Consider the following 24,494-nt stretch of genomic DNA (forward strand, 5'->3'; position numbering starts at 1 on the left):
AGTTCAGGATAGATGCAGGAGGTGGCAAGGGTCCCGGGAGCCCCGTGCTCACGCGGCCATCTCGGATGCGCGCGAAGCTCATCCCCCCTTGGCCGTCATTTTAGGTAGCCATGTGCTGTTTCCCTCTTCAGAGCCTTGCACATGCTCAGAAGGGCCTAGCTAGTAGAATGCACCTGCTCTTCTTATACAGCTGTCAGGCTATTCTTGCTGCTGTATGGAGAAGTAACTCTCCTCCCACTTTGTTGAGCAAGCAGATCTTGCATGCCCATATTAGTCATTTTGCATGCTTACATGTGCCAAGACCTTCCCTTGGTTTTATGCGGACTATGTAACCCTAAGCATATATAAGGCCTCTGTTTTCTGTACTCCTTAGACTGCCTCATTAATTTGCTAAGGCTTCTGTGTGACGTAGTCTCCCTCATGTGAGGTTATTAAAGATGTTACTTTTATATTACAGCTTCAGTGCCAATTTCTTTCTTTGTTGGTTTAAAAGGACCAAGTATCAGTGAGACCCATGAGAAGGTTTCTATTTTCTTCAACATGCAATGTCCTATGAAAGAGACTAGTGTAAAGCTGTACAAATGCAATGTCCTATGAAACAGACTAGTGTAAATCTGTACACATGCAATGCCGTATGAAACAGACCAGTGTAAAGCTGTACACATGCAATGCCGTATGAAACAGACTAGTGTAAAGCTGTACACATTCACCTGTTCAATGAAACAGACTAGTGTAAAACTGTACACATGCACCTGTTCAATTAAACAGTGTAAAGCTGTACACATGCACTGTTCTACGAAACAGACTAATATAAAGCTGTACACATGCACTGTCCTATGAAACAGACTGGTGTAAAGCTGTACACATGCACTGTTCTACGAAACAGACTAATATAAAGCTGTACACATGCACTGTCCTATGAAACAGACTTGAGTAAAGCTGTACACATGCACTGTTCGATGAAACAGACTAGTGTAAAGCTGTACACATGCACTGTTCGATGAAACAGACTGGTGTAAAGCTGTACACATGCACTGTCCTATGAAACAGACTGGTGTAAAGCTGTACACATGCACCTATTCAATGAAACAGTGTAAAGCTGTACACGTGCACTGTTCGATGAAACAGACTAGTGTAAAGCTGTACGCATGCACCTATTCAATGAAACAGTGTAAAGTTGTACACATGCACTTTTCTATAAACCAGACTAGTGTAAAGCTGTACACATGCACTGTTCAAAGAAAAAGAGTAGTGTAAAGCTGTTCACATGCACCTGTTCGATGAAACAGACTAGTGTAAAGCTGTACACATACACCTGTTCAATAATAAAGACTAGTGTAAAGCTGTACACATGCACTGTTCTATGAAACAGACTGGTGTAAAGCTGTACACATGCACTGTCCTATGAAACAGACTGGTGTAAAGCTGTACACATGCACCTATTCAATGAAACAGTGTAAAGCTGTACACGTGCACTGTTCGATGAAACAGACTAGTGTAAAGCTGTACGCATGCACCTATTTACTGAAACAGTATAAAGTTGTACACATGCACTTTTCTATAAACCAGACTAGTGTAAAGCTGTACACATGCACTGTTCGGTGAAAAAGACTAGTGTAAAGCTGTACACATGCACTGTTCTATGAATCAGACTAGTGTAAAGCTGTACACATGCACTGTTCTATGAAACAGACTAGTGTAAAGCTGTACACATGCACTGTCCTATGAAACAGACTGGTGTAAAGCTGTACACATGCAATGTGCGATGAAACACACTAGTGTAAAGCTGTACACATGCACTGTTCGATGAAACAGACTAGTGTAAAGATGTACACAAGCAATGTTCGATGAAACAGACTGGTGTAAAGCTGTACATGTGCACTGCTATGAAACAGACTGGTGTAAAGCCGATACATGCAATGTTCTCTTAAATAGACTAGTGCAAAGCTGTACGCATGCCATGTTAGATGAAAATGTATAGCTGTACATGTGCCATGTCCTATAAAATAGACTAGTGCAAAGTTGTACAAATGCAATGTTTGATGAAACAGACTAGTGTAAAGCTTTACACATTGCAATGTTCTATGAAACAGACTAGTGTATAGCTGTACAAGTGCCGTGTCCTACAAAACAGACTAGTGCAAAGCTGTACACATGCAATGTTCAATGTAAGAGACTAGTGTACAACTATACACATGCAATATTCGATGTTAGAGACTGTATGCATGCAATGTTAGATGAAACTATATAGCTGTACATGTGCCATGTCCTATGGAACAGACTAGTGTAAAGTTTTAGATGTGTAATGTTCTATGAAATAGACTAGTTCAAAGTTGTACAAATACACTGTCCTATGAAACAGACTGGTGTAAAGCTGTACACATGCAATGTTGAATGAAACACACTAGTGTAAAGCTGAACACATGCAATGTTTGATTAAATAGACTAGTGCAAAGGTGTACGCATGCAATGTTCGATGAAACAGATTATATAGCTGTACATGTGCCATGTCCTACGGAACAGACTAGTGTAAAGCTGTACACATGCAATGCCCTCTGAAACAGACTAGTGTAAAGCTGTACATGTGCCATGGACTGATGGAACAGACTACTGTGAAGCTGTACAAATGTAATATTCGATGAAAGACTAGTGTAAAGATGTACACATGTAATGCCCTATGAAACAGACTAGCGTAAAGCTGTACAAATGCAATGTTCGGTGAAAGACAAGTGTAATGCTGTACATGTGCCATGTCCTATGGAACAGACTAGTGTAAAACTGTACACATGCAATGCCCTATGAAACAGACTAGTGTAAAGCTGTACACGTGCAATGTTCGATGAAAGACTAGTGCAAAGTTGTACACATGGAAAGTTCTATGATACGGACTAGTGTAATGCAATGTCCGATTAGTAAAAAGCTGTTCAAAAGCAAAGTTCTATTAAATAGACAAGTGTAAAACTGTTCACATGCACTGTTCGATGAACGAGACTAGCGTAAAGCTGAACAGATGCAATGTACGATGAAAGATTAGTGTAAAGCTGAACACAAGCAATGTGAAGACAGAGCGTCTTACTCACCTGCGCTCAGGAGCACATTCCGTGCTGTCGGGTGCCAGGTTATGATGCCCACCCGTTTGGAGTGGCCTTCAAGAGTGACCACTGGGTCAGTCAGTGGTGCCACAAGGCCGTTCTCAGGAATCTGCCACACCTGGGGACAGAAGATGGCAGTGTTACACCCCTAATGTCACACATGGAGGCCACTATGGAGCTGCACACTGGTCACAACTTACCATGACGCTACAGTCTTCTGAGGCGCTGGCAATAACCTCATCATTGTGTGGGCACCAGTCAATGTCCAGGACGGGCCCAGTGTGACCACACACAGTGGGGTAAGACTTGTCAATGCGGCCAGTCTGGGAGAGAGAGACAGAGAGAGAGAGAGAGAGAGAGAGAGAGAAAGAGAAAATGATTACATGGTTGAGAACATCGCTTTGCACCACTACAGGTGGGTGACTCACGTGTTAGTTACAGCAACATACAGGCTCCTAACTGTACAGGCTCAGAGGATAGAGATGGCTGAGCACAAGACAGGGTGGGTGCAGGCGTTGGCTAAGGGCACACACACCTCTAGCTTTGGAGACACGCAGGGGATCGGCAGAGCACATTGCTTTTACAGTGGATTGGCACAGGCCTCTAGGGCAGGAAGTGCTTAGGCGGTAGAAATGGTTATTCAGAGTCGGTAACTGCCAGTACTGAACGGTCTCAGGAGATACAGAATCCTTCACCTTTATTGTGGACTGACATCTCTAGGTCAGGATGGGCTCAGGAGCTGGCAATGGGCACACAGTTCCTATCACCTTGAGTACAGGCTCAGCAGGGAGATGGATAAAGAGCCTTTCACCTTTGCAGTGGACAGACTTCTCCCTAGGACTGGATGGGCTGAGGCATTAGTCCATTCACAGCCTGCCGGCTCTAGGAATAATACATGGCTAAGGAGAGTGGCTCGGGTATAGAGGAGGTAAGGAGTGTTTAGGACGGAGTAGTCCGAAAGACATGTAAATATTTTGCCTGTTGAAATAGACAGTCTCAGGTGGTGGAGGGCATTGGCGGCTCTTGCGAACCAGCATCTGCAGCCGGTGCTGGACTTGTTTGACGCAGGATGGGTCACATTCACAGAGGTGTGAGCCTCCCACCTAAATGACACAAACACATGGAGGGTGGACTGGAGAAGGTCTGGAGAAGGTCATTATTTTTCTTCTGTCTCTCTAGACACGTCTAACTTGCTGATGCGTGCATTGTTCTGGTAAATAGATCCTTTTGACAAGCTAGTTTTACAAAGAACGTTAATGTTATTCCATTAACAGGAGATGCTGCTATTTGCATCTGAAAGCCTAACTCTGACTCCCGTGACTAGCTACACGAAAGAAAGGCAGAAACAACATATTCTTTGCATTTTACAACTCTGTGCTTTGGCACTACAGCACAGAATAATATCATAATTTATTTCAGCCAACAGCATGTTTTATTTCAGCACCAATAATTTTGCTTTTAAAAGTTTTTTGGGATCAAAATCCCAGCATGCAAAGCAGTGTTGACTTAAATGACAAAATTGGTTGGAGGTTTTCTACATGAGGAGGAGCCACTTGTCAGCTATCTTTAGAAATTTTACATAATAGCCTACTCCATTTCACAAAATGTTTGATTCACACGCAAAACCAAAAGTAAACTCTGCTCACATTTTGGGACGGTTACTTTTTACTCACATAACGCACTAAAACAAGCATTGAAAATGGAGATGGGAACAGGTTTACACCGAGTGACACAACAAAGGTACAACATGGACAGCCACAGCGCAACCTTTTCTAACACAAACAATAAGTTATGGAAGGTAGCAACAGCAGAAAGAAAACGCATAATTATTTCACACATAGGACTGGCACAACACAGGTAGCTAGCGCACTAAAGAGTGAGTGAGAGGTGCTAAAAGACTATTGTACACTATTTGTAAACAGACAAACATTCAGGAAGTACAAAACTTCTTTAATAAATAGCCAAAGCCCTTTTGGATTTACCATACCTTCATGTTCTCATTTAAGATGAACCCCCACCTACCCAATGTAGTATGCTTAATCAGCGGGTTCCATGAATTGCACTGGGACACTTTGAAGAGTACTTGAGTCCACTGGGTGTAGTCTCCTAGTTATTTGGCTCCCTAGTTTGGGAGAGGTTATGTCACTTATGTCAACATTTATTTTCTCCTTTTGTTATGTGATCAGTTAGACCTGTATTACAATACTAGGTGGGTAAGCTTCAAATGTTTTTTACTGGTGTCTCTCTACCACAAGATTAACACAGAAGGCCAAGCAATGGACACTTCTATTTTCTGTCGACTTCTTTTAGTTTTTGAATATTGCCCCTGTGGTGTAAAGTGTCTTTCCAAGGAATACAGGTATCTCACATCAAATATTTCTCAACAAGCTCGCCAACATCTACAAAAATTTCAAACCCCAGCCCAAGGCCACCGACTTCTTCATGCAACACACCAACCCCACTACCACAGACATCCGACTAAGCAAATGGAGCCAGTTCACCCCACGGGAGAAAGCAACCATCATGAACTCGGTCCATTCTTGGGACCCAACCGACCCATGTCTTACCACATCTTCGACCTAGCTGAAGCTAGAATCAGCCACATATTCACCACTTTAACACCTCAATTGCCACAGCCACCTTCCCAGAGGACTGGAAACATGCAGAAGTCAACACCCTACTAAAGAATCCATTGGTAGACCCCAGCGAATTCAAAAACTACCGACCAATCTCCCTGCTCCATCAAGCAACAACTCTCCTCACATCCGGAACGGAACCTCCCACTCGACTCCTCTCAATCAGGATTCCGCAGCAACCACAGCACTGAGACAGCCCTCACTGCAGCTACCGACAATATGAGAGCACTATTCAACTTGAGAAAGAGACTGCAGGTCTGATCCTCCTAGACCTCTTGACAGCCTTCGATACGGTCTCCCACCACACACTCATCACAAGGTTGCACACGACAGGCATCCAAGGAGCCACTATCAGATAGATCACCTTTCCTCACCAGAAGAACGCAAAACGTCTGCCTTTCCCCCTTCTCCTCCGTACCCAAGTAAATCATCTGTGGAGTACCCCAAGGATACTCACTGGATCAGCCACACCCTTTTCAACACTTATATGACACCTCTGCCCAGCATCGCCAAAACCCACTGACTCAACATCATATCCTATGCCAAAGACACACAACTCATCCCGTCTCTCTCTGAAAACACCACCAAGACCAACTTCCACAACTGCATGACAAATGCTGCCAACTGGATGAAGGACAACTGCCAAAAGCTCAACAAGGACAAGACCGAGGTAATGATTTTCGGAAATAAAATCCCCCCATGGGACGCATCCTTGTGACCCTCAGAACTCTGACCTACTCCTACACCCGCTGACCAAGCTAGGCATCATTATGGAAAACAAGCTAACCATGACGGCTCAGGTCAACTCTGACTCTTCCTCCTGCTGCTTCAACCTCCTCATGCTTTGTCAGATATGCAAATGGCTACCCCAAAGCTCAAGGCGCACCATCACCAAGGCCCTCATCTCCAGCCGACTATACAGCAACGGTCTCTACGCAGGGATCACAGCTCACCTCCTACAATAACTACAGACCATGCAGAACGCAGCAGCCAAACTTGTCCTCGATCTGGCTCCCTATACAGAAAAGATGGCATTTCAAGCTCCTGACCCCCAAATACAAGACCCTTCACAACTGCAGACCATCCTGCTTGAACCACCACCTGAACTTTCATCAGCCCACCAGACAAGTCTGCGTCCCTTTCTCTAACCCTCACCTCCCGCATCCAACATAGCAGATGCGGAGGGCGCATCTTCACCTACCTAGCAGCAAAAGGCATGTAAAGAGCTAATATTTTATTTACGGTCCTCCCATCTCTTCTAGTGTTCTGAAAGTCCCTGAAGAAATGGCTATTTGACTAATTAACTGGACCCTGCTAGTGTCAGGATACTCTCATGGGGACAAGCAGCACTCCACAAATCTATTGATTGATTGAAATATTGAGAAAAAAACCTCTGCTTCATAGGACATGTTCAGCAGCCTAAGAAGGGGAGGGGTGATGGGGCAGACTTTGCAACAGACTTCTGGCAAGGTTGTCAGTATGCAGCATGTTTACCAGGACGAGTAATTGTCAGTGCAGTTTGCGCTATGAAAGAGACCGTGCCCATACTGCCAAGCTACACTCGCAACTGAATGGGTGTGGGTAGTGGAAGTGCATAGACCTTGAGACCACAAACTACATGGCCAACAGCAAAGCACCTCCTGCTTCACTGCTAGCACCAAAGCGGCAGAGGTAGTGAGGCGGTGTCTGCCGAGTCCCATCATTTGCAGCAGCTCCATCTGTTTTGCATCCTGTGCAAAAAAACAGTACCATGGAAGCTTAAGGAAACAGTTCTTGGCCCAGCTTGTATATCCCTCTCTTCTGCATATGTCAAAATCCTAACTTTTTCTTTTTAAAAATGTATTCTGGATTGTTTCGCTTTAGCACCTTGGATCATATCACCGCTCTGAGTGGCCTTTATTAAAAGTAGTGAACCACACTCTTTCTGCTGTGACAATTTTAGTAAACTCAAGAGGCAAGTCAGTTGACTTGTTTCCTCCTATGTAATCATTTTAATTTGAAAGATGGAACAACATTATGGTCTATCAAACCATGCACAAGTGAGGTTGTTGTACAGCATGCATCTTGGGCTATTTTAAAGGTGCTCTCAAATGTGATCAAGGAAAAGGAGTACCTAGGATCACACTGTATGGTCAAGATTGGAAGCTGGGATTGAAATCAAGTTACCCTAAATAGACATTGCACAATTCAGGTCCTGGATGGATATTGCATGTTTCCCCCTTCTGTCCTGATGAAAATGTTATTAGTGACACAAGATGCCCCCCAGTTGTCTTATGCTACCTATTCAAGGCCCTAGCTGTGTTTATAAATGGAGCAACATTATGAACATGTAAACCATATACAAGAGAGGTTTTTGTATAGTGCACATTTGCATTAAATTATATCAAGTTGCTGTTAAAGTGATGATCACTAAAAAAGAAGCAGTGTGAAGAAAAGGTCACATACTTTGGTCAAGCTGTGAAGTTGTGACTGAAACCAGAATCACTGGGTCAGGACCCCACAACTAGTTTTGCCCTGGATTAAACACAAGATTCTGAATGGCCGCAGCAGGTCATGAAAGTGCATTCAAATTATCCATAGTTCTTTATGAGATGGGGGAAAAAGCAGTGGAAACACCCCTCTTTATAGAAAAGCCACACCGTGGGCAGAAACATTGCAAGCTTCTTTCCTGCAGAGGACAGGTACAGCTAGGGTAGAATCAGCACAAGCAGGCATTACCCGTGCAAGCTTCTCTCCTGGAGAGGACAGGTACAGCTAGGGTAGAATCAGCACACGCAGGCATTACCCGCACAAGCTTCTCTCCTGCAGAGGACAGGTACAGCTAGGGTAGAATCAGCACAAGCAGGCATTACCCGCGAAAGCATCCCTCCTGCAGAGGACAGGTACAGCTAGGGTAGATTCAGCACAAGCAGGCATTACCCGCGCAAGCTTCTCTCCTGCAGAGGACAGGTACAGCTAGGGTAGAAACAGCCCAAGCAGGCTTCTCTCCAGCAGAGGACAGGTACAGCTGGGGTAGAATCAGCACAAGTAGGCATTACCCCGGCAAGCTTCTCCCCTGCAGGAGACAGGTACAGCTAGGGTAGAAACAGCCCAAGCAGGCTTCTCTCCTGCAGAGGACAGGTACAGCTAGGGTAAAGTCCACATTTGTAAAGCGCACAATCACCCGTAAGGGTCTCTAGGCGCTGGGGGCCGTCTGGAAGATTAAGCGAGCTATTGCCCAGAGTCACATGGTGCTGGGCAAACCTGCCGCCGAAGCCGGGGATCGAACCGTGGTCCCCCGATTCCAGCGTCAGTCGCCCTGGCCGCGGCGCCACACCTCTAGAATCAGCACAAGCAGGCATTACCCCGGCAAGCTTCTCTCCTGCAGAGGACAGGTACAGCTAGGGTAGAATCAGCACAAGCAGGCATTACCCCGGCAAGCTTCTCTCCTGCAGAGGACAGGTACAGCTAGGGTAGAATCAGCACAAGCAGGCATTACCTGTGCAAGCTTCTCTCCTGCAGAGGACAGGTACAGCTAGGGTAGAATCTGCACAAGCAGGCATTACCCCGGCAAGCTTCTCTCCTGCAGAGGACAGGTACAGCTAGGGTAGAATCAGCACAAGCAGGCATTACCCGCGAAAGCATCCCTCCTGCAGAGGACAGGTACAACTAGGGTAGAATCAGCACAAGCAGGCATTACCCATGCAAGCTTCTCCCCTGCAGGAGACAGGTACAGCTAGGGTAGAAACATCCCAAGCAGGCTTCTCTCCAGCAGAGGACAGGTACAGCTAGGGTAGAATCAGCACAAGCAGGCATTACCCCAGCAAGCTTCTCCCCTGCAGGAGACAGGTACAGCTAGGGTAGAAACAGCCCAAGCAAGCTTCTCTCCTGCAGAGGACAGGTACAGCTAGGGTAGAATCAGCACAAGCAGGCATTACCCGCGCAAGCTTCTCTCCTGCAGAGGACAGGTACAGCTAGGGTAGAAACAGCCCAAGCAGGCTTCTCTCCAGCAGAGGACAGGTACAGCTAGGGTAGAATCAGCACAAGCAGGCATTACCCCGGCAAGCTTCTCCCCTGCAGGAGACAGGTACAGCTAGGGTAGAAACAGCCCAAGCAGGCTTCTCTCCTGCAGAGGACAGGTACAGCTAGGGTAGAATCAGCACAAGCAGGCATTACCTGTGCAAGCTTCTCTCCTGCAGAGGACAGGTACAGCTAGGGCAGCAGAAGCACAAGCAGGCTTTACCCGTGCATGCATCCCTCCTGCAGAGGTCACATACTGCTAGGGCACCAGAAGCACACGCAGGCATTACCCGCACAAGCTTCTCTCCTGCAGAGGACAGGTACAGCTAGGGTAGAATCGGCACAAGCAGGCATTACCTGTGCAAGCTTCTCTCCTGCAGAGGAAAGGTACTGCTAGGGTAGAATCAGCACAAGCAGGCATTACTTGCAGCACAAGCAGGCATTACTTGCAGCACAAGCAGGCATTACTCGCGCAAGCTTCTCGCCTGCAGGAGGCAGGTACAGCTAGGGCACCAGAAGCACAAGGAGACATTACCCGTGCAAGCATCCCTCCTGCAGAGGACAGGTACAGCTAGGGTAGAATCAGCACAAGCAGGCTTTACCAGCGCAAGCATCCCTCCTGTAGAGGACAGGTACAGCTAGGATAGCAGGCATTACCCGTGCATGCAACCCTCCTGCAGAGGGCAAGTACTGCTAGGGTAGCAGAAGCACAAGCAGGCACAAATCGGTTAACAGAAGTGCAAGCTTTAGTTTTCCTCAATAAATAGGGAAAGCATGGCAACAGCAAAGAAAGATCCCCACTCTCCGCACAGTCTTTCCTTTCTTCAGAAAAGATTCGTGTCTACTACTGGCTGGACAAAAACCACAGCTCTCAACCTGTGGAAAAGTAAATTTTGCCATGTTCTGTGTCCCTACGTGTTCCCCATCTTATGTTATGTGTGCATGATTAAGATGCATATGTATTCCCCATGTTCGATTAAAGACGCAATTATAGTTGTGTCCATCTCTAGTATGCCAGTTTCCAGTTCTCGTGAAAGCTACGAGTATTAGGCCTATGTAAGGTTACGTTGCCACGTTTCTCAGTGTGCACGTTATTTCATTGTAAAGTCCCCGTTTCTAGGCCTCAAAAGGGCCCGGACACCAGATTCAGCTCCTGTCTCCTGAGCCCTCGCTGAGGAGCGATACAGCCCCCACCTGTATTCCTGACCCTTCACTTACTTCCTGCCTCACAGTGCCCGGTTCAGCCTGGCTCTGCCTGCTAGTCTGCCAAGAGTATGTTATGATTCTAGTTATCAGTCCAGCCCTCCTTCTCTGCATTCCTAAACTACTGAATCGCATCAATAGTTTCCGTCATCGTCTAGCCTTTACGTCTCCATGTAAGAGAAATACTGTATTTATGGTCATTTAATATTCTTCATCACGCACTACATGTAGAATAATGCATGCACCAGTCTTAGAGTCTGTTAGCCTTTACCCCGATAACTTTTGGATTCTATCGACATGTTCTCTAAACATCAGATACTAGATAGTGTTTAGGTACATGTCGCCCTGACTCTCCAGACTTTCGTCTCTGCTCCTAGCACAGAGTTCATAGCCCCCAGCTTCTCCTAGTGACACGTCATTGTCAGTTTGCGCGCACCATTAGGTTAGAGGTCCCGGCTCCTTAGGTAGCCCCCTCCATGTTTCCGCCCCATTTATGACATATTCTGTTACGTTTACATCACATGTCTATGTATACGCCTCCTGTTACACCCACTTTCACCCTTATCTTTCGCGACTGCTATTGACCACACCCACTGCTCCACCTATTGTATGTATTGTAATGCAACTGTTTTAGTATATATGCTTGTGTACTGTTATTAAAGTTAGCGCGCTCATCCCAGATCCAGCCCCGGCAGCTGCCGGGCTCTGCCATCCTATTCCTGTGCAGGTTGTCCTGTTCCTGTCCTTTATGCTGTATTAAACCTGCAAACTCCTACTACCTCGAATCTTGACTCTTATTTATTGAGCTATCTGTTATTGCTATGTCCAGTCAAACCTAGATCCGGTATTATTTATTTATATACCACATAATGGCGCCCGAACAGGGACTTGCCCTTTCCCCACGCGCCGGTGAAGCCACGTATGCCCCCTGACCCTCTGCAGCCGTGACGGAACCATACCGGCCACGTGCAGATATTTCTGCTTCAAGTATCCCTCAGACCCACGGAGGAGACGGAGGTTGCGGTCCAGCATCCAGACGAGGCGGTGGAGGAACGCGGCGAGTCCCGACCAGAGCCCAAGCCGAGAGTCCAAGGTCCGAGGTATCCGGAGGCCCACCCGTAACAGAAGTCCGAAGTCCGTCTGTCCGGCGTCAAAGCAGTCCAGTCCAGTCCGAGGCCTTCCGTTCTTGCTGCCCGGTGAGTACCGTTGCTAGGGTAGTATCTAGACAGGGTCAATCTAATTGTCCCTGGTCCGTGGGGTTTGGTGGTACACAGATCCCAAAACGAAGTGTCCACTTCGGTGGATACGGGTCCTGACGTGTCTCTTTATGAGACCGGTAAGTTTCGTACTGTTTTAGCAGTGCATCTAGTTTCTGTTCTAGTCAGTTCTGTTCTCGAGAAAATTCATGTATTCTGTTTTCCGTATTCCAGGTAGTATTTTGTCAGAACTGTTATTTTAAATGTTCTTCATGTATTTTAATGTCGTGGTATGAGAGTGGTGTAATTATCGTGTTCATTTTGTATTGTATTGTGTCTAGATTACAGTTCAGTTATGCCTTTATTTTCTAAACTACGTCAGTTAAAAACCAGAAAAGGTCTGTTAGAAGCAGCAGTTCCTGTCCCGCCTAGGGACAGTCCAGGTCATTTTATGTATCAGAAGCATGGCATAAGTGCCATATTATATCTAGATTTATGGGTAGAGTACACCAAAGAGTTAGAAGAAAAGTATAGATGGCCCGTATCAGGTACGTGGGATGCCGAGTGCATCATGCGAGTAGAAGAAGCATTATGGAAAAAGAAAGCCAGACAGTCACAGAAAGATGCCATCGAGTTATGGCGCAAAGAATCTCATAAAAGAACCGAACAAGAAATCAGAAAGTCAGAATTAAGTAAAGAATCCTTAGAACGAGCCCAAGAAAGGGAATTAATCGAGATAGGTGAACGAGTTAAAACCGAACAGTCAGACAGACAGAGAAATGCCCTCATTAAGGGTATGTATCCTCTTCTTGCCGAGGGCTTGCCAAAAGCGACCCCGGAGGCATCCAGTAATTTTCCGCCACCATTAGTTCCGACCAAGCTACGTCACAAACCGACCGCAGCTGATATTTTCATCTCGTCCTACTTGGACGACACGGTTCCAGAATATGCAAATCCTGTTCCGCCAGCTCCTGTAAATAATGTAAATCCTGCTCCTCCAGACACCGGAGTACCTGCTACGGTACCCCCGGTCCAGCCTACATTGCAATTTCCCGCCGCGCTAGTACGAAGAGTATCAGTCGACGATTCCAGTTTAGGGGCCGCAGGAGGAGGTCCTCCTGGTACCCCGCCACCACACCAACGAGTAACGTTAGTCGAGTTACATGAATGTGCGTTACAGCGTACGCCCAAATATAAGTCCGTTGCAGATATCCGACGAGCTCTTACTGAATGCCGCTATGATCCAGTCGCAGGTGATGATAGTACGGTTATATATTCCATACGTGTAAGACGGGTGACCGGGTATTTGGACACCCTACCGAATATGAAAGAAGATCTAGACAGAATATATTGTTTCATCCGTACAGGGGATGATCCAGAAAGTATTGGCGAAGCCATGTCTCAGAGGAAAGCTGAGATCCAGCTCATGATATTAAAGTTTCTGATTAATTGTTTAATAAGGGAACAAGATTATCCGACCAAAGATCCGGCCGAAATGAGAACACTAACAAGGTGGAGTGATAATATAGCCGAGGGTAAGCACAGAACTATCAGTAGTATAGAGAGTATGTACAAGAGAATTCGTAAGGAAATAATAAAGTTACACGAACAACGTAAAGCAGCACAAGTAAGCGAGAAAGAGAATGACTCTTCTACTGAAGAGGTAGATGACGAGAATCCCGCCAGAATAGCGTATGTAGGAAAATCTAGATTTCCAGACCGCCATTTACGCCTAGAACACAAGTCAGTTTTTCATCACCCAGCACCAGAACAAGGTTCTCTAGAACAAGTATTTCAAGCTATCGATCATATTCTGAAATCACGAATCGGTTATAGTAAGTTAAGTACTATGCATGAACAAGAACTAGCCCGATCAGCAGTCCGATGGATTACTGATTCTACCACTTTTCCAGACGAAATAGTGGCACAAATGGTTCTGAAATTGCCCCCAGCCGAGCAACGACTAGTGGGTATGTATATGATTCAGCACCTCATCACATTGTATGAGGGTCAACATTCTGATCCAGGTCCGTTACACGATGTCCTGAACGAGTTACTCCAGTATAGATGGAAAGGTTTAGGTACCGATTTAATTAGTGTCATTCTAGAACAGCGCCACAAATATAGAACGTTCCTGAACCCGCATTTTGTTCATGTTTCACCTCCAGAAAGTAAACCGTTTTACATAGATAGACAGAATCCGTTACGAGAAGTACACCCAGTCAGGACAGCAGATGGTGAAATGCAAAGAGTATTTGTTTACACCCCGATTACAAAGATGGAACTCTTAGAAATGAAGAAATGAATTCCCTGTCATGACAAAGATCCAGCAGGGTTCCACCGAGAATTAAAAGACATGCTCCGTATGGGAGAATACACGTATCCAGATATTATTAAAATGCTAAAGGTCCTGTTGCCCGCAGGGGTATACGAGAAACTCAAGGAAAAGGAATGGGAGGTGGGAGAGAAAAAGATCGATTGGGCAGTTCTAGAAGCTGAAGATAAGATACGAGTACCAGGTACCGGTCTTGGAGAGAAATGTAAAGAATTACCTGAATTGTTAATACAAGTTTTGCCCAGATTATTAGCCACTAAAAAGGAAGACTGGGATGCAATCTCAGCCTGTAAACAGAAACAAGACGAAGACACTAGTGATTTTTATTCTAGATTTGAGAAATGCTTTATTATAAACAGTGGCTTGAAGACGAGTAGCGAGTCATACCCTCATCTTTTTGTTACTAAATTAGTCGAGAATTCAAGTCCACAAGTTAAGAACCGAGTTTTGAAAGTCGAAAGTACATGGCAAGCTAATACCCCGTCCCAAATGTTACAGATGGTTCAGTATCACCAGAATAGAATCAGAGAAGAGCAAGATCATGAGAGAAAACGTATGAAAGACACGAAAATGAAAGTACTAGTTGCACAATCTGTTCCACAAGACAGTCAGAAGAGGGGTCCGAATCAAGCCAGTCATCCTGCAGCTCCCGTTAAAGGGACATGCAATTATTGTAAACAGCCAGGTCATTTCATAAACGAGTGTGCAGTCCTGAAACACAATATAGCTACTGGTAAGACTAAAGAAAGACCACGTCCGCCTAGACAAGAACAAGTTTCACAGACTTCTCAGCCACAGAATGCACAACAGACAGTTCCAGCACCGCAGCCTATTGCTGCAACACAGCATGTTACACAGCAGATGTACCAGTATGCACAGTCTGAGTATCCAGAGTATCAGCCATATTCATGAAACAGCCTAGAGAGGGAGGTAGGCTTGCCTCTCATCGAAATTCCTGTAGATCAAGAAGGTCCCTATGTTCATAGTCAAGTACTAGGGAAAGACAGAAAGTTTCTTATTGATACAGGGGCAAGTAGGACCACCATCAGTCACGCCGAAGTTCCAGGGGCTCCGCTCTCAGGCTCTAGAAATGTTTCCCTTGGATTTTCAGGAAAGCCTATTGTAAACGAGATATCTAAGCCAGTTACTCTAGAAGTAGGTCCATTGTCCCGCACTACTGATCTGTTACTTACGAAGTCGTGTCCAGAAAATGTGTTAGGTATTAAGACACTGAAAGAATTAGGTGCAGTTATTTGCTGTTCCCCCGAGGGAATACGACTGTTTCTACGTGACTTCAAGGGTCACTATGTATTACGAGATTTTGATCCAAGATTGTCCAATGTTCCGCAGCATCTATGGGCGCAAGGTCCAACTGATGTCGGTTTCATGCAAATCACACCCCATCGTGTGACTCTCAAACCAGGTGTAGTGTTACCACGAATCAGACAGTACAGATTGCCACCTGAGGCTGTAGCAGCCTTATCCAAAATTATTGGACGAGCTCATGGCTCAAGGAGAAGTTGTAGAAACTGACTCCAATGTATGTAATTCTCCGATCATTCCAGTCATGAAACGTACTGATCCAAATGCACCCCCAGTATATCGATTAGTGATTGACCTTCGAGAACTCAATAAATGTATTATTCCCCAGTACCCAGTTGTCCCAGATATCTCTTCCCTATTGACAGCCATTGATTCCGAAGCCTCATTTTTTACAGTCATAGACCTCAAGAACGCGTTTTTCAGTGTCCCCATTCATCCAGACAGCCAGTTTCTTTTCGGATTTTGTTTAAATGGAAGGAGCTATAAATTCACACTAGCTCCTCAAGGTTTCACAGAAAGTCCTAGTATTTACAGTCAAGCACTTAAGAGACAACTAGACAACATTCACATGCCAACAGACACTGCCCTGCTCCAGTATGTCGATGATCTACTGATCACAGCCCGTTCTGAACGTGCTTGCGAGCGAGCATCACTTAGTCTTGTATTTTCTTGCCGAGATGGGGCACAAGGTGTCCCCTTCGAAGCTTCAATTCTGTGTCCAGCAAGTGATCTACTTAGGCCACTTACTGTCCAAGTGGGGTAGGCAGTTGACACCAGACCGTATCCAGTTAATAGCGAGTCTTCCTCAGCCCAAGACACAGAAGGAGGTACGTGCTTTTATCGGCCTTACTTCTTACTGCAGACAATGGATTCCTCAGTATGCATTTCTAGCTAAACCACTGATACAGTTAACGACACAGGAGGCAGCCCTATCGACTGTCCTCCCTTGGACATCTGAACATACACTTAGTTTCAATGAGTTGAAGAAAGCCTTATGCCAAGCTCCAGTTCTAGCTACACCGAACTACAGTAAGCCTTTTACACTTTGTCACAGAACGCGAAGGTACAGCATTATCTGTTCTCACACAAGATCAAGCAGGACAATACAAGCCCTGTGCTTATTTTTCGAGCACATTAGATCCTGTAGCCCAGGCTCTGCCTGCGTGCCTCAAGTCAGTTGCAGCCACAGCACTAGCTAACAGACAAAGTGATTCCATAGTATTAGGACATTCCTTGACAGTACAAGTTCCACACTCCGTGGAAGTTCTTTTAAATCGAACACAGACTCAGCACTTGACAATTGCACGTTTAACAGGTTATGAACTGACACTGTTCCAGCCACACATAGAAATCAGACGCTGCAACGTTCTAAATCCTGCTACACTGTTACCGTCAGTTATTTCAACTCCTGCCACACACGACTGTGTGGAAGTAGTTAATATTATGACAAAGCCAAGACAAGATCTGACAGATATTCCATTACCAGATCCCGACCTGACACTTTATGTGGATGGTTCATGTATGAGAACAAGTACAGGAGAACTAGTAGCCGCGTATGCAGTGACTACTGACACTGAAGTTATAGAAACACACCGTATTGACACCCTAGTTGCTCTGACACAAGCCTGCATACACGCCAAGAACCTGAAAGTTAATGTTTATACAGATTCACGCTACGCATTCGGAGTCGTACACGACTTTGGAGTACTCTGGCAGGAGAGAGGTTTCATGACTTCTCATGGAACCAAGATTCAGCATGGTCTCCTTATTCAAGCTCTGTTAGATGCCATACACTTACCGACATCTATTGCTATCATGAAGTGCAAAGCACATACGAAAGTTACTGACATTATTTCTCAAGGTAATGATCTAGCAGATCGCACAGCCAAGCTTACAGCACAGACTCCAGACATTTCAGTTAATCCGACACAGACACATACTCCAGCTCCGACTACCTGTATGACAGTTAAGGACCCTACTCAAGATGTCATAGATATCCAGTTACATGCTACTCCCGATGAAATCAAGAAATGGTCCGAACAAGGAGGGGTCCAGACAGATCAGGGTTGGGTAACGAAGGGTAGAGCCACATGGTTTCTCCCCGACTCTATGGTTCAAGTCATTATCAATACCGCACATAGTCCAGCACATTTAGGAGAAAAAGCTATGTTAGACAGTATCCAGAACATTTGGTTCAACAAGCATTTACGAGCTGCAGCCAAGCAGAAAGTCCGTACCTGTATGATATGTTGCCAGTTCAATCCAGGTAAAAGTGTCCCGGTGGAACAAGGTGGATTCCAGCCCCCTGACCACCCTTTTGAAGTCCTCCAGATGGATTATATTCAGATGGAGCGATGTCGAGGTTTCAAGTATGTCCTTGTAGTTGTATGCGCTTTGTCCAGGTGGACAGAGGCATATCCAGTTCCAGATTACACAGCCGCGACCACTGCCAAGCAGTTGGTTCATGAATTCTTCCCCCGCTACGGACTCCCTAGGGTCGTATATTCTGATAACGGCCAGCCATTCTCATCTGAGCTCATGAAACACATCTCCCTTTTGTTAGGGTACCGGTGGAAGTTCCATTGTGTACGCCATCCTGAAGCAGCCGGTCTCGTAGAGAGACATAACCAGACCCTGAAAATCCGCATTGCCAAAATATGTAAAGAGAAAGGTGTGGACTGGCTAGTAGCTCTGCCAGTCGCTCTGTTTTATACGCGCATGGTCGCACATTCCAGATCAGGTCTGTCCCCGTACGAGGTCGTATTCGGCCGCCCCCCTAATATGTGGGGTACACCTAGACCCCGAAGTATTACCGATGTTTCAAGTAATATGCTGACAGATTACCTAGCTTCCTTGATGTCTGCCCTACACTCTTGTCGTTCACAGGTTTCTGCCGCATTTCCAGACAATACCGAGGTGGCACCGCATGACATCGTTCCCGGAAGTTTGGTCCTTGTGAGGAACTTTGATCGTTCAAGTCCGCTGGAGCCTCGCTGGAAGGAGCCAAAACAGGTCCTCCTGGCCACCCGTACTGCCGTCAAGCTGGAAGGCAGGAAGGGCTGGGTCCACCTGTCTCACGTGAAAAAGTTTTATGGATTAAAGACTGTTTCCAAGAACATTTCCGAGGATTTTAAGGATTGCCAAAGTACTATTCTTAAGGACTGTCCCGCAAAAGACAATGATACAAATCCCTCCCTGTTAGAGAAAACTCCGCAACAGGAGTATAAGCTAAAATTAAGGTCTAGTAAAATAAGTCAGCCAGTTTGATTGTCTAAGTCCTCCCCTAGGTGAAACGGTTAGACCGGTTTCTGACATGTATAAAATAGACCCCCATAGTGAGAGAGTTAGTCAAAACTCAATCCGATGTATCGTTTTTCTAAGTTTCATATTGTTTTTCAGCCTCATGATTACCTGCACAGGTTATGCATTTTATTTGTGTTTTCCAGTTTCTCATGTAAATAAGTCTTCTATTGTTACAGTAGAGCACACGTTTAGTGATCTGCCTCCTCATGAACTATCTTATCGTCTTGCTATGCGTAATAATTCCTTTATCCGCATGTTACATTATTCACACCAGACCAGCAATGCCACTAATTGTTGGGTGTGTGGTCGACTCCCCCCTTTCCAGACACCGAAGGGAGTTCTGCCACTGTTTCCTTATCCATTTTCACATAATGGTTCGTGTGGAGCATGGTCCACGTTAACGTCATCCTCAACAGATATGTCTTTTCTTAACAGTACATGTTTTCCAGACAAGCAAGGTCTTCCCCACAGAACAGGGTTAGATCTAGAAAATGAAGTTTATAATTTAGGTAATTATTCTTCGAATTTTATGGTCCTGAATGTTCAGTCTGATACTACTCCAGACTTCCTTGCTATGTCAGTATTACCAGTCAAAGGCGAATTATGTGTCCAAAAGAATGGTTCCGTACATGTAGGACATAGTGATTGTACTACTATTGTCAAGTATAGTGACAGTGGGAAATCTATTTTTAAAGCTTCACGTCATTCTTATTTTGTTTGTGGTCAGACCGCATATGTTCGTCTGCCCCTCGATTGGGAGGGAACCTGTTACATTGCCTTCCTACTGCCACCAGTTTTTCTAGCCCCACCTGACTACCATAGGAATTCCCACCTAGTACATACTAGACACAAAAGAGACCTCCCGATTGTCGATTATACTGAAACTGCTCTAGAACAATATATAGATATCAATAAAGGTGTATTTCCCTATTTAGGTACTGTTGTGAATAGTAAACTGATACGTAGATTAACCAGAACACTCGAAGCAGTAGTGATTGAGACTACTTCTGCTCTAGGTAATTTAACCGAGGAGCAATCCTTTATGAGAATTGTCGTGCTCCAGAATCGTCTCGTCCTTGACGTCATACTGGCCGATAGGGGCGGGGCATGTAGAGTCATCGGATCTAGTTGCTGCATTTTCATTCCTAATAACGCGCCGTCTGTTTATTCAGCTATAACCAGACTCCATAAAATTGCCCATATGTTACACCAAGATCCAGGCACCTGGACATGGTCCGGTTGGTTCTGGAATATGATTTCCGCCTGGGGATGGAAAGTATTGTCCTTTCTAGGTATTGCAGTAGCGATCATATTCAGTTGCTGCCTCTGTATACAATGTGGCCCTGCGATTTGTGGCATTTGTGCTACCTCTTGTATTCCTAGTCCCAAGTCCCGTTCTAAATCCCATTCCAAGAAAATTCGAGACGAGCAAATGATACTGTATGAAATGATAGATGGTATCATGAATATTGATGTTTCCTGATGGAAACGTAGTGACAAGGAGGGAATGTGGAAAAGTAAATTTTGCCATGTTCTGTGTCCCTACGTGTTCCCCATCTTATGTTATGTGTGCATGATTAAGATGCATATGTATTCCCCATGTTCGATTAAAGACGCAATTATAGTTGTGTCCATCTCTAGTATGCCAGCTTCCAGTTCTCGTGAAAGCTACGAGTATTAGGCCTATGTAAGGTTACGTTGCCACGTTTCTCAGTGTGCACGTTATTTCATTGTAAAGTCCCCGTTTCTAGGCCTCAAAAGGGCCCGGACACCAGATTCAGCTCCTGTCTCCTGAGCCCTCGCTGAGGAGCGATACAGCCCCCACCTGTATTCCTGACCCTTCACTTACTTCCTGCCTCACAGTGCCCGGTTCAGCCTGGCTCTGCCTGCTAGTCTGCCAAGAGTATGTTATGATTCTAGTTATCAGTCCAGCCCTCCTTCTCTGCATTCCTAAACTACTGAATCGCATCAATAGTTTCCGTCATCGTCTAGCCTTTACGTCTCCATGTAAGAGAAATACTGTATTTATGGTCATTTAATATTCTTCATCACGCACTACATGTAGAATAATGCATGCACCAGTCTTAGAGTCTGTTAGCCTTTACCCCGATAACTTTTGGATTCTATCGACATGTTCTCTAAACATCAGATACTAGATAGTGTTTAGGTACATGTCGCCCTGACTCTCCAGACTTTCGTCTCTGCTCCTAGCACAGAGTTCATAGCCCCCAGCTTCTCCTAGTGACACGTCATTGTCAGTTTGCGCGCACCATTAGGTTAGAGGTCCCGGCTCCTTAGGTAGCCCCCTCCATGTTTCCGCCCCATTTATGACATATTCTGTTACGTTTACATCACATGTCTATGTATACGCCTCCTGTTACACCCACTTTCACCCTTATCTTTCGCGACTGCTATTGACCACACCCACTGCTCCGCCTATTGTATGTATTGTAATGCAACTGTTTTAGTATATATGCTTGTGTACTGTTATTAAAGTTAGCGCGCTCATCCCAGATCCAGCCCCGGCAGCTGCCGGGCTCTGCCATCCTATTCCTGTGCAGGTTGTCCTGTTCCTGTCCTTTATGCTGTATTAAACCTGCAAACTCCTACTACCTCGAATCTTGACTCTTATTTATTGAGCTATCTGTTATTGCTATGTCCAGTCAAACCTAGATCCGGTATTATTTATTTATATACCATGCCTAGTTCAGTTTCACATACTGAAGGAGCGGGATTAGACACGGTTTAATGTCTGAAAGGCTGTCATAGGCTCAGGGAGCGGTGACAGACGAGGCGGATGCAGCTGCAGCAAAGATAACTGCGCGCTGGAGCCTAGGGAGTAAGAGGGTGACCAAGTGGCAGCCACAGTCGGTTGTAGTGTAACAGAGACTGGAACACTAAAGGCAAAGACATGACACGCCCTTCCCTCTCGTATATACAGCACCGGCTCACCTGCTGGCAGACACCATGAAGCCATGGGACTGCCAGGACTCCCAAAGCACGCCACTGACGCCAAAGTCATTTGTAAGACACGGGCCCCATCCAGTGGCCACATTGGAGAACACACCTAGATACAGACTAAAAACAGAACAAAACCGCAGAAGTCTTACAACAATGAAAAAAGATTCCACTGGCTGTGACCACAACATACACTAGGGGAGGTGCTCCTCACCCCCCACCCTCCAAAGGAGAGGACGCCCAGGGAAGCACTGCAGCACTGGATATAAAAGCAAGGAGCTTTAATATGCTATGGAATGGGTGTATGTGTGACACCCCTACAACTGAAGAACTTGGAAGGGATGGGGTATTGGGGCTTCATCCTGGCCCTCTGAACCCTTGCTATTCCAGGTCCAAAACCCATAACCAGGTCTGATAATATGCCTCAATGTGGCCTTCAGCAGTCTCGGATCCATTACTGAACAGAGAAGAGAGTAGACCGAGGCCAACAACTCCCCACCTCAAGGATTTCACAGCGAAATGTAGGGGATTTCGGCACCTAGAGTTGCTCAAGCAGTGAACCTGGTCCCCCCGCTGCTGAGACTGATCTGATCTTCCAGTGCTGACCACCACCGCCAGCCTCGTCATACGGCCCTGTATGTGCATGCATACTGTGCACTGTTACATCCTCACCTTCCATCCTATACTGGAAGAAAACAGTTTTTAGGTATTGCCTAGGCAACGCTTGCGCTGTCTCTTTGGCTCCTGTCCCTGTCCTTTGTAAATGGTGGCTTTTTAATGGTCAATAGGCTTAGTAGCCCCTCCTTAGTACCGCCTGGTCTCTTCTTGGAACCTCCCATGATGACACCCCCCTGTTCCATGTGTTGTTACTCCCCAGCTGTTAATTACAGACTCAGAGCAGTATATTCTTAAAGGGCTTCAGACAGGACACGCTTTGTCCTAAGCAAGTTTGGCAGGGATTACTTTATTCACTAGCCCAGCTCACATTAATGGGAGACCGTCTATAAATTTCCCTTCATCAGCTCTACACAGAGTACAACCTAATCCAGCATTAATATAATAATTCTTTTGTCACATTTCAAAGCAACTAATTGTATATATGGACACAGCTATTTCAATGTACTCATGGTACAGTCTTGCATGCAATGCATTATAGGTAAGGTGGGTTTACCACATCTTCTGCAGGGTGCAGTACCATATGTGGCCAAAAGAGGTCCCACAGGAACACTATTGTTGCTACTACACGTGTCCTGAGGACAGGAACTGCAGAGTTTTGCTGATAAACTGGGAGTAGGAACCTTAAAAATGTAATTAGGAGATAGTAGACTAGTTTAAACCCTAAGGAGAATCTGCCTGGAACAGAGGAGGAAAGAGGAGTCCTGCCTGCTGCTACCGGACAGCACAAGGAGGGGTCTCCAGCTCTACCTTGAACCTCTGCACCAGCAGTTTGCACCAGGACTGGTTATGTGAGCCTCCTGCTGACCTACAGGGCTAAGAAGCCAGGGTGCTGCAAGAGAACCCTCCTGCCAGACTATGGAACGTTTGTGACCCAGGGCGTCAGAGGTCCTAGGGACGGAGGAAACTGGTGCCTAGTAATGGATGTGGAGAAGTGTGGCTCACTGGTTAGAGCGGCAGACTCTGGCCCGGACCAGGGTTCAATTCCCGTCGCGGCAGGGTCTTGGGCTCAATGTCCTTGGACCCGATAATTCTCTCGCCTCGGTGCCTACTCTAATCATGGGTCCCACTCTGCAACTCTGGGCAATAGCTTGCTTAATCTCCACACCGGCCCTACCGCTAGGATGCCTGGCTTCACCTTGGGGTGCCCAGGAGTGGGCACCTCACAGGAACAGGCCAGGATGGGTTCCTCAGCGGCACAGCGCGGGGACACACTGGCTAGTGTAACCAGGCGCTTTATAAGCTCAGTATTTCTTTTTTAGTAGAAAACCAAAAGGATCTCCTCCTACATTGGACACCCTCAAATGGAGTCCAAGGCACGAGTCGTGAAGGTCTGACGACTCCACTTCAAGTTAGCAGAGATATCGAAGTGATGGGTAAATGTTTCATTCCTGGAGGACGGGGAAGCTATCCCTCATGGGTAGTACCAAAGTTATACTCCTAGAAGAGAGGGATAACCTGACAAGACAGTCTAAATCTGAGACTTTGGCGTAACTGGTTTTCCAGCTCGAGACTTATTTAGTGGCAGCTTCAGGTTACAGCGAGATTGCTTAACCAATTTATCAGCATTTACTGAGTCCTGCCTGAAGAAATCTTCCTCAGCCCAAACTGAAAACTTTCAGCTGGACCAGCCACCAACCTTTACCCGGCTGCAGACTCCCCTAGGTTTGCCCCAGGAAATGCCTGGGTCCCCACCAGCACTCTGCATGGAAGACGTTGACATTTTGCAGTTCTGGATTTCACGCATGAGAACAATGAGTGAATTAGGGTGTTT

At 45.9% G+C, this 24,494-nt stretch overlaps 1 protein-coding gene across 4 annotated transcripts in view; it reads right to left on the reverse strand.

The window, feature by feature from the left end:
• CORO1B (coronin 1B) overlaps positions 1-24,494 on the reverse strand; it is a 219,571-nt gene that overhangs the window by 113,597 nt on the left and 81,480 nt on the right. For all 4 annotated transcript variants that reach the window (XM_078659251.1, XM_078659259.1, XM_078659252.1 and 1 more), the window contains 2 exons: positions 3,293-3,415; positions 3,081-3,210 (listed from right to left, as the gene is read on the reverse strand). In XM_078659251.1, the coding sequence (XP_078515377.1) occupies positions 3,081-3,210; positions 3,293-3,415 (253 nt within the window). The remainder of the gene's footprint in view (positions 1-3,080; positions 3,211-3,292; positions 3,416-24,494) is intronic.

The sequence above is a fragment of the Lissotriton helveticus genome, chromosome 1_1 (genome assembly GCF_964261635.1).
Source record: "Lissotriton helveticus chromosome 1_1, aLisHel1.1, whole genome shotgun sequence".
Lineage (NCBI taxonomy): Eukaryota > Metazoa > Chordata > Amphibia > Caudata > Salamandridae > Lissotriton > Lissotriton helveticus.